Below are 11,465 nucleotides of genomic sequence, written 5' to 3'. Positions count from 1 at the left end.
TCTTGTCAGTAGTTTCTTGAATCAATTTTGGTCCTAAAACACGTGCTTCATCGATATCACTCCAACATAATGGTGTTCGACATTTCCTTCCATAAATTGCTTCGTACGGTGCCATACCAATGGTGGCCTGATAACTGTTGTTGTATGAAAATTCAACCATAGGCAGACACTTTTCCCACGTTCCTTGAAAATCCAAAACACAATCTCTCAACATATCCTCAACAATTTGGTTAGTGCGTTCCGTTTGTCCATCAGTCGTTGGATGAAATGCAGTACTGAAGTTAAGTTTCGTCCCAAGAGCTTTCTGTAATTCTTTCCAATAGGTTGATTGGTACCTTGTATCACGATCAGAAACAATCGAACTAGGCACTCCATGCAATCGCACAACAGTGTTCACATATAGTTCAGCAAATTGATCTAAACTCGAATTGCTCTTCATTGCTAAGAAATGCGCTGACTTTGTTAATCGATCAACAATGACCCAAATAGCATTCATTCCCTTGGTTGATCTTGGTAAACCTATGATAAAATCCATTGAAACTGAATCCAATTTCCACTCTGGCACACCCAGAGGTTGCAACAAACCTGCTGGTCTTTGATGCTCGATCTTGATTCTTTGACACGTCAAACATTTAGCCACATATTCTGCCACTTCTTGCTTCATGTTGCTCCACCAATACACTTGCCTCAAATCCTTATACATCTTATTTCCTCCAGGGTGAATCGAGTATGGTGAACTATGGGCTTCTTCTAAGATTCTCTTTTTCAACTTCTCATCATTAGGCAGACATAATCTTCCCTGAAACCTTAACGTGCCATCTTCTTGAATGACAAAACCAGGTGACTTACCATGTTCCACTTCACTCCTTATTCTTTCTAATTGTGAGTCCTTACATTGCGCTTCCTAAATCTCATCAATCAAAGTTAGCTTCATTACCAGCACATTCAAACAAGCATCTCCTTTGATAAACTCAATTTCTATCTTTTGTAGATCATCTTGGTTGACTCGGGAGAAAGTTAGGGTAGAATTTAGGTGAGACTTCCGACTTAATGCATCTGCAACAACGTTAGCCTTGCCGGGATGGTATTGAATATCAAGGTCATAATCTTTAAGAAGTTCTAACCACCTACGTTGTCTCATGTTGAGTTCTTTTTGGGTGAAAATATATTTAAGACTCTTATGGTCGGTGAAAATTTGACACGAAACTCCATACAAATAATGTCTCCAAATTTTGAGGGCGAAAACAACAGCTGCAAGTTCGAAGTCATGGGTAGGGTAGTTTTGTTCATGAATTTTGAGTTGGCGTGAAGCATAAGCTATAACTTTTCCGTTTTGCATTAAGACACATCCTAACCCATTCTTAGAAGCATCACTATAAATCACAAATCCGCCAGTTCCAGATGGAAGGGTAAGAATAGGGGCAGTGGTGAGACGGTTCTTAAGTTCTTGAAATGCACATTCACAATCATCATTCCACACAAATTTGGTATTCTTTCTAACTAATCGGGTTATGGGTAAGGCAACCTTAGAAAAATCTTGAACGAATCTTCGATAGTATCCAGCTAAACCCATAAAACTCCGTACTTCGGGTACATTAGTTGGTCTAGACCATTCCACAATTGCTTTTATTTTCTCAGGATCAACAGATACACCTTTCTCAGAGATAATATGACCTAAAAATGATATTTCCTTAAGCCAGAATTCACATTTCGACAGCTTAGCATATAACTGGTTTTCGATCAACATATCTAACACTTTTTTCAGATGCTCCTCGTGTTCCTCATTACTCTTAGAATATACCAAAATATCATCAATGAAAACAACTACAAACTTATCAAGGTATGGTTTAAAAAATACGGTTCATCAAATCCATAAATACAGCTGGCGCATTGGTTAACCCAAAAGGCATCACAACAAACTCATAGTGACCATATCTAGTCCTAAAGGCTGTCTTTGGAATATCCTCAGGTTTAATTCGAAGTTGATGGTAACCTGACCTTAAATCAATCTTAGAAAATACTTTTGCACCTCGAATTTGGTCAAACAAATCATCAATACGGGGTAAAGGATACTTATTCTTAATAGTAATCTTGTTTAACTCTCGATAGTCTATGCATAACCTCATAGTTCCGTCCTTTTTCTTCACAAACAAGACAGGAGCTCCCCAAGGTGAAACACTAGGTCGAATATATCCTTTTTCAAGTAACTCATCTAATTGTTTCTTTAATTCTTGTAACTCAGCTGGTGCCATTCTATATGGTGCCTTAGAAATAGGGGTGGATCCCGGAATTAATTCAATGCTGAAATCTAATTCTCTTGGTTGGGGCATACTAGGTATTTCTTCTGGAAAAACATGTGGGTACTCACAAACAACATGTATGTCGGTAATGGAAGGTCCAGAGGTATTTAGGTCAATAACACTACACAGATAACCAGATAAACCATTCTCAATCATTTTACGTGCTCTCAAAGCATGGACAATTTGAATCGTTGGTTTTCTTACTAACTTATGGAATGAAACTCTATCTCCATCTGGCGTTTTAAGTGTCACACTTTGCCTCGAACAATTAAGGTTAGCTCCATACTTAGTCAACCAATTCATTCCTAAGATTACATCAAACTCAGATAGGTTAAAAGCTATTAAATCTTCTAGGAACTCCACTTTCTCTATTATGATAGGGCAATCCTTATACATGGTTCTACATTTCACAATTTCTCCACTAGGAAGGGAAACACTCATAGCATGAAAGTCACAACATGGTTTTAAATTTAAACATTTTGCAAACAATGGAGAAATAAAGGAATGTGAAGCTCCAGAATCAAAAAGAACATGGGCTGCTAAAGAATGGATAGAGAAGGTACCGGTGATAACATTATCATTCTCATCTGCCTCATCCTGTCTCATCACAAAAACTCGTCCAGCTGGCGGTGCTCGGGGTGGGTTGCGGCTTGAACCTCCTGCGTTGTTGTTCCGACCACGATCGTTGTTAGTTGGAATTGGTCCTCGTATGGTTGACGTCACTTGATTTTGGAAATCTCTAACGTAATGATCATGGCTTCCACATCGATAGCAAGCATTTGTGCCAACACGACATTCACTCTCAACATGACTCCTTTTCCCATATTTGGCACATCCTTGCGACCGATTGTTCCTTCCTTGAAATCCTTGTCCCCTGTTATTTCCTTGATTACCATCATTCCTCCTTTGATTTCCCTGGTAACTTTGGTTAGGCTTCTTTGCTCCTCCTTGGCTTTGGTTATCATTTCTCCTTTTATACCCAACATTCTTCGCTTCTCGAAGTAGTACCACTCGCTCCACATTAGTTGCAATATCAACCATATCCTGGTATGAAGTAAACCTCTGAGTGGACAACCTATCCTGGTACTTAAGGTGCAGACCTCGTTCGAAACGGTTCATCCTGGACTGCTCTGTCGACACCAAGTCTGGCGCAAACCTTGACAACTCCATAAACTTATTTGCGTATTCCAACACGCTCATTGTTCCTTGTTGCAAGTGTAGAAATTCATCTTCTTTTTGTTTCCTCAAGGATGGTGAATAAAACTTGTCTCTCATTAACTTCTGTAGTTCGTTCCAACCAAATCCAGGCCCATTCTTTCGTTCCTTGTTAACTTTCCACCATAATCCTGCTTGACCCGACAAGTAAAACACTGCGAAATCAACTCTCCATCTCTCAGGGCATTGCAGGGTTCAAACAACTGATCAATGCGACTTATCCAATCCTCGAACTCAACTGGATCGGGCTTGCCATCATAGGATGGTGGGTTGAGTGACGAAAAGTTCTTGAACATCGTTGCGCTCTCGTTCCCACTAATATCTTTCTTTTTCCGAGAATCATGGACTAATTCGGCCAACATTGCACTCACATTTTCCAATCGTTCCATCCTTTCCTCGTGGACATTAACATGGACATACTATTCATGAGTGATGTCGTTATCATCGTGAACATGATGCTCGTTGCGAGCTCCGTTGGTAACATCGTTGATAGCATCGATGGTCGACATTCTGCATAACATATCTTCTCAGGTTGAAGCGAAATAATAATATAAAATAAACCTTTTGATCCTGTTCCTACACTCACACTCATATTCATTTTAACTAGCAAGATTTTAGAACATTCTTTTTAACTCATTCCTTAAAATTCTTTACTTAAAGCCTAATGAATTCTATTCGTGCGAAAACCCGTAAGGTTTAGCACTTATGGTACAGAACCTTTGCTCTTCATACCAAACTGTAACGCCCCGACCTCTAATTCAATTATTAAAGCATAATTAACAGCGGAATTAACCTAATTTGGTCGGGACAATACCTGCCGTAACTTCCTTTTGGAAATTACAAGGCAAACATCAATCATAAGTTGTTAATTACTCCAAAAATACAGTAATCCTTTATAAAACCCAAAGTAAAAGTACATAACTTACTAAAAGTCTTTAATTAAGCTATTAAAACTTTAAACATAAACTAGGTGAATATATTAAAGTGAAATTCCTCGCTACTACTCGTGTCCATCGTCCCCATGAGTACCTAAAACAGAAAACAAAAACGGTGAGCCGAAGACTCAGTAACGAACTATTCTAGCAACGTAAATTCATTTCAATTCATTTTATTTAATAACACAGGGAGAAAAGAATATAGTAAAACATTTTATAAAGTCCTTTATTTAATTCATTCATAACTTTAGGGTGCACATGCTAGCCGTGGCAAGTATGACATGGTGGAACGTCTTCCACGATGGACCGCTGTCCATAAAACATGGGGCCTTGGCCCGAAAACATGAGAGCCTTGGCTCAATGGGCGGATGCCCCATGGGTACATGCATGACCGAGAATCGTAACCTGTGAACATATACTGCCAAACAGACTAGGTCTTTCACTTTCCTTTATCATGTTTCGTTTAATTTTACATTTTAGCCTTTTTTACTTCAGTTGAAGTAACATAATTCCTTTGGATCATGTGATCGAAATAAAACATCATTTAGATCTTGAGATCAATAAATATCATTTCTTTCCTGCCATCATATAAACATCATTTCTTTCTTGGTTTCTTATAAACATCATTTTATAAGAATTTCAATAAAATCATATTATAATAAATAATTCAATCAAATCACATTTCATTTCCCGCAATTCATAAAACATGTCAGAACATTCAGTTTATAAATCAATCATAACGTGATAATTTCATAATCGCATTTATAAGGGAATTGCGGGTACTAGCAATAGCCGTTACCTCACTTCCACAATTTTGCTTAAGGATTTTCGTTGGTTCGTTCGTCCTGAGCTCCGAGTCCAATTTCTTTCAAAATATTAAATAATTGAATTAGTACTAGATCGATAAATAATTTAAAATCAATATTTTATAAATCATGAATTTTATAAGTAATAAATTTATAAATAAAGAATTTTAATAAAATTATAATTTCGAAATTTAGCGAAAATGTTATTATTAATCGAATTTTCAATCGAAATACATATATATTTTATTAATCGATTTTCATGTAAATAATATTAAAAAATCCTTTTTGTGCTAATTCGGGCTAGTAATTTATTTTAGTAAAAAAGATAATTAAACCTGAAAATAATAAACAATTCATTAGTAAATAATTATATGATAAAACTTTGTTGAAACATGAAAATTAGTAATTAGGAAATCTGAAAGTAACAATTCAGTTTTCAACTTACCAAGGCCCAATTGAAATGGCCCAAATCCTTAAATTGGGTTTTAATGAAAATAAAAACCCAAAGTTTACAAATCTGATTTTTGGTTTTCTGGGAAGGGCACGAGAAAAACAGAGGAGAAAGGGAGGAGAGGAGGAGGAAAGAGAAAAGGGAGGGAGGCGTTTGGGGGCTGGGTTCCGTGGCGCCAGATACGCCGGTGAGTACGGCGGTGGTGGTGGTTGGTTCTCGGCGACAGAGCAGCAAGAGAAAGGGTGGTGAGTGGCGCGAAGGAGAGGAGAAACAGGGGAGATGGGGGTGTTTCTGGGCGTTCTGGGCGGCGACAGGGTGGCTTTTGGGGGCGGTGGTTGATTAGCAAGGTGGTGATGATGACTGGAGGTGGTGGTGTGCGGCGTGGTGTTGGTGCGGTGGGGCGAAAGAGGAGGAGACAGGGGAGAGCAGGGGAGTGTGACGAGGGGAAGGAGAGGGAAGGAGGTGGTGCGTGCGGTGGTGTTGTGGGGCGACGATGGGCTGTTTAAGTAAAAATAAATTCACAATTTTGGCAAAAATTCAGAAATTGCTAAAAATAGAACTGTTTAAGTAAAAATAATTCTTATAAAAAAAATTTTCGTTAACGAAAAATAAATAATTTTCGTTTATAAATTTACCGTTTAAAATAAATCGTAAAAACGATTAAAATAACGAAATTCGATTATTCATAATTTAATTAAAACGAAATCAAGTTAATAAATATTTTTATTTTTAATAAATCGAATTTAAAATTTTCGGGGTATTACATCCTTACCCCCTAGAAAAAGTTTCGTCCTCGAAACTGGAGCTCAGTAGAACTAGCCATTCATAGAAATCATACAATTCATACTTATTCGTTCTATTCGCTATACAAACATGGCGGAATAACATTATAACATAATCATTCAAATAACATATTAAAATTCATACATCTTATTGTTTCTAAACGAATAACTGGGGATATTTCTCTATCATTTGCGCTTCGACTTCCCATGTAGCTTCAGATGTCAAGTGGTTATCCCACAAGACTTTAACCATTGGAATTACTTTGCTTCTAAGTCGTTTCTCTCTTCGTTCTAGAATTTCAATTGGTTTCTCCTCGTAAGTCAAATTTTTTTCGCGAAATTGATTAGGGTTAGGGTTTTGCGAAATTGTCAGTGATTTTTTGAAATTGTCAGTTGAGATTAATTGATTGGTTAGAAGTTAGTTATTCCTTGGATTTGTTGTGAATAATTGTTTGGTTAGTTGTAAGTTGTGATTGTGACCTGTTGAATTTCATTGTGATCATGATTGTGGTTGTTTATTGATGAATTGTTGTTGGTTGAATCGAAATTCATGTTTTTTTTTCTTAAATTTTCCCTTTAGGATGACTGCAATGTGGTTGTTATTGCATCATGGATCACATAGCTTTGATGTGAGAGTTACAGACATGGAAAAGTATCGTCTTTTGAGGTTGTTTTTGGATATTTTTGAGGAATCTGTTAGGCAGGATGTGTTTTTACCTAGTACATTTGCCCTGTTTATTGAGTCTCCCTGTGGTAGAGTTGAGTTGGTAGATGATAAGACAATGAAGCTAATGTGGGGATGGAATTGGGGTAAGGACACTGCTGAAATATGGGTTGAGGGTACAGACAAACCAGGAGTGGTGTTTAGAAATGATGTTGCCACAATTGAGCATCATAGGAAGGAGAGTGAGAGAAAGCTCAAAGAGAGACAAGATGAACTTCTTAGGGCTCAAAGAAAGGAGGAAGAGGAAATGAGGAAAAAACAAGAGAGAGAGGACATTTTAAGGGAACTTCAAGAACAAATGGAGTACACAATAGCTGTGGAGGTGCCTGTGGTTGATTGTGAGGACTTAAGCACTGAGTATGTGAGGATTATAAGCAAGGATGGTGCTGATGAGGTGTTTCCAGGAGCCTCTCAACCACAACCCACACAAGAATCTTCACCCTCCAAAAAACCTACTTCTCCTAAACCAAAACAAAAGGCCAAAGTCAAGCCAACTACTCCAAAAGCTCCTAAGGTTCCTAAAGCCAAGAAACTGACCCCTAAGAGGAGACCCACCCCAACTCAAAAACAGGCCACACCAAAGGCAAAAAAACCCACCCCAACAACAAAAAAGCCCACCTCAACACCACAGCAACCCACCCCAACTCCAGAACAATCAATCCCACCAGCACAGCAACCCACCCCAACAACACAGCAGCCCATCCCACCACCACAGCAACCCAACCCATCACCACAAACACACCCCACCCATTCCCCACCACCACAGAACACCTAAAATGTTCAACCACCCCATTCCCCACCACCACAGAACACCCAAAATGATCAGCCACCCCATTCAACACCAACACAGAATCAGTCTGAAGCTGTTAAAAGGAAGGGGGGCAGAACTAGACCTACAGGGTTCAGGGTGAACAAAGTGACTGCCAAGAAAGCTGGAACTTGGGTATCCAAAGGGAAGGGCATAGGTAGGAAGGGTACAGGGAGGTCAAAGAGTGCAAGGGTGTTCACTGATGTTGAGGATATAGGTTCAGAAGAGGAGAGTGAGGATTCAGATTGGGAGGAATCTGAACCAGACTCTGAACTAGAGGAGGATAAACTTGATGATTAGGTTGACTCTGATGTGGAGGCTGAGGTGATAACAGATGATGTGCCTGACTTATTGTTTGAGGAATGTTTGGATGGTTCTAGTAAGATGGATAAGGCCTACAAGAATGGAAAGATATGGACTCATCAACCATATGGGTCCATCAAATTAGAACCTTGGTTGATCTTTCCAGACAAGTCCACTTTCCTAGATGTTTTGAGGAGTTTTTGCATACAAGAGGGGTTTGGACTTAGTGTTGAGAGGGCTGACAGTAAGAGGTACACTGCAGTGTGTGCAATAGAAACTTGTGACTGGAGGATACATGCAAGTAAGATGTTTGACAGTGTCAGTTGGGCTATTAAGGGGATCAGTGGGTGCCACAAAACTTGTGGGAGATTGGAGGAGAACCCTGTGGTGACCTCTGAGTGGCTATGTAAGAACATGATGAGTCTAATTGAGGCTAACACTGAAATTCCTGTTGAGACATTGAGAAGGTATGCACAGGAGACATTTCAATTGAGGGTTAAAAAGAGATTGTTGTACAAAGTAAGGAGTATGGCAGTAGAGAAGATACATGGTGGTTGGGCTGAGGCTTATGAGTTGCTTCCTAGGTATGCTGAGATGATTAAACAGACAAACCCAGGAAGTTATGCACTGATTTCATGGGGTGCTACAAGTGGGGATGTGAACCCCAAGTTCAGAGCTTGTTTCTTCTCCTTTGCTGCTCAAGTCAAGGGGTTTTTGAGGGGGTGCAGGCCTATAATTGGAATAGATGGGGCTCATCTAAGTGGGTTTTACAAGGAAATCCTACTCACAGCTGTTGGCATTGATGGGAACAATGAAATATTTGTTCTGGCTTATGGGATAGTGGACACTGAGAGCTGTGATAGTTGGACACATTTCATGAGATGCTTGAGGCAGATGTTTGAGCAAGAGGGTTGCAACAAAGATGATTGGACCTTCATCAGTGACAGGATGAAGGTATATGTTTATTTTGCTCCTTTTTTGTTTCAATTTTATAATATTGCAACAGATATGATTGGCCTAAAATGAACATATCCTGTGTAGGGAGTTGACTTGGCAGTGAGAGATACTTTTCCTAGAGCTACTAGGAGAGTTTGCTGCCAACACTTGTACATGAATTGCAAAAACAATGGATTTAGTGGATCTGCTTTCTTCAAACTGTTTTGGATAGCTGCAAATGCACACAATGAGTATGTGTATGGTAAAGCATTAGAGAAGATCACTGCTCATGATCCAAATGCTGCTGCATACTTGGACACATGCCAAGAGCAGTGGTCCAGGCATATGTTTGACCCTGCTATTTGTTGTGATCACAACACAACAAACTTTGTGGAGTCATTCAATGCATGCACAAAACCATAAAGAGACATGCCTGTATTCTCATTGTTGGAAGGTATAGCTCACCACTTCATGTTCTGTTCCTTTATTTTGTGATGTTTGTGATGTTCTGTGTATAATGTTGTATGTTGTTGTGTTGTTGTACAGCAATCAGAAAGTGGTGTATGGAGAGGGTTGGGGCAAGATTTGACATGGCAATTGATATGGAGGATGGTCAGTTGACTGAGTATGCCAAGAAAGAGGTGGATGAAAGAACAGGAGAGTCTAGGTTCTGCTATGCTACAGCCTGTGGTGGGGGGGAATTTGAGGTCAGAGATGCACATGTGAACTTCCCCATCAGGTTATCAACTAGAAGCTGTGGGTGTGGGAAGTGGCAAATTTCTGGAATCCCCTGCAAGCATGCACTCAGGGTAATTTATGACCAAAGGCTGAACCCCATTGATTTTGTCTCCCCATTCTTCAAGTCTGCTGCATACAAGCTTACATATGCAGACCACATTCACCCCATGTCAGACCCAACACAGTGGCCTAACTTTTCTCTCCCTACCATTCAGCCTCCAGTCATCAAAAGACAAGCTGGCAGACCTGCTAAGAAGAGAAAGAGAGGACCAAATGAACCCAGGAAGGGGAAGAGGAACAGCAATGTGAAATGTGGAAAGTGCAGGGAGTTTGGTCATAACTCAAGGACATGTAAGAATGGAGGACCAAGCACTGGACCAAGCACTTCAGCAGCAGCAGGAGCAAGTACATCACAAGGGGGTCCAAGGGGGAGGAAAAGAGAAAACACAGCAACTTAACCATGCACAAAGTTAAAAGTTAGTCAGTTTTTGGTGAATTGTAGGTGCACAAAGTTAAAATAGCTTAGGCAATTTACAGTTAGTATCACTTTTTGGAAAGAACACAATTGCTTAGACAAGATGTTTTTGTGCAGTTTCAGTGGCATTTGTCCACTTAGAAATCAGTTTTTGTAAAGCTCATATGCTTAAACAAGTGATGTTATTGCTTGAAATTTATTACAACTCTACTTCATTGCTATCCAAATTAGAAATGCAAACATTATTACACCAATTTTTATTGCAAACTTGAATTGTTGTTTCTGTTGTTTCAGTTTCTTCTTCAATAGCTTCAACTCTTCATGCATTCCCCTGCTTCCTTCTTGCATTCCCCTGTTTTCTTCTTGCATTCCCCTGTTTTCATCAGCTCTGTTTCCCTTGCTTTGAGCTTCATCAAATGTCTGCTCAAAAAAACCTTTGCACCACTTGAAATTATCACAAGGATCACACTTGTAGTAAAGCTTTTGCGGATTTTTAGCCGTTTCCGAGCTCCTAATTGCAAATCTTCTCCCACAATTGCAGTTTTTATTTGGAACTCTTAGGTATGACAAACTTGGGATGGAAGAGGATCCGGTTTTTGAATTAGAACTCATGGCTATTTAGGAAATAGAGGGCTAAACATGGAGCAAGTCAAGTGAACAACAGCCTTACTTATAGGCAGCATGAACATAACGGCTATATTGAATTAAAACTAGCCGTTGGATTCAAATTATGAAGTTTGGGTATTTGGTGCAAAGAACTTTACAAATAGGTGTATACTATGCAAAATCTTTATATTTAGGTGCATTTTATGAATTTTAAACATGACTTAACGGAGGACTAACGGAAAGTCATAATAGGGGTATTTGGTGAACAGTTTTGAGTAAATAGGGGTATTTTATGAATTTTGAAACGCGCAGGCGTATTTGGTGCATTATTGCAAACCTCAGGGGCATTTCATGAAAAAACCCTTTTAATAAATCGAATTTAAAAT

General features: G+C 39.2%; 2 protein-coding genes across 2 annotated transcripts; both read left to right on the top strand.

The window, feature by feature from the left end:
- Positions 1 to 8,147: 8,147 nt before the first annotated feature.
- LOC110799906 (uncharacterized) lies at positions 8,148 to 9,683 on the top strand. Its single transcript, XM_056829547.1, has 2 exons — positions 8,148 to 9,278; positions 9,366 to 9,683. The coding sequence occupies exons 1-2, from the start codon at positions 8,406 to 8,408 to the stop codon at positions 9,681 to 9,683; spliced, it is 1,191 nt and encodes a 396-aa protein (XP_056685525.1). The 5' UTR covers positions 8,148 to 8,405.
- On the top strand, positions 9,665 to 10,456 carry LOC110784801 (uncharacterized). The gene is made up of 2 exons (XM_056829546.1): positions 9,665 to 9,714; positions 9,807 to 10,456. The coding sequence occupies exons 1-2, from the start codon at positions 9,690 to 9,692 to the stop codon at positions 10,454 to 10,456; spliced, it is 675 nt and encodes a 224-aa protein (XP_056685524.1). The 5' UTR covers positions 9,665 to 9,689.
- The last annotated feature ends 1,009 nt before the right edge of the window (positions 10,457 to 11,465 follow it).

This window comes from Spinacia oleracea, chromosome 5 (genome assembly GCF_020520425.1).
Source record: "Spinacia oleracea cultivar Varoflay chromosome 5, BTI_SOV_V1, whole genome shotgun sequence".
Lineage (NCBI taxonomy): Eukaryota > Viridiplantae > Streptophyta > Magnoliopsida > Caryophyllales > Amaranthaceae > Spinacia > Spinacia oleracea.
This window is presented reverse-complemented; position numbering and strand designations above follow the sequence as displayed.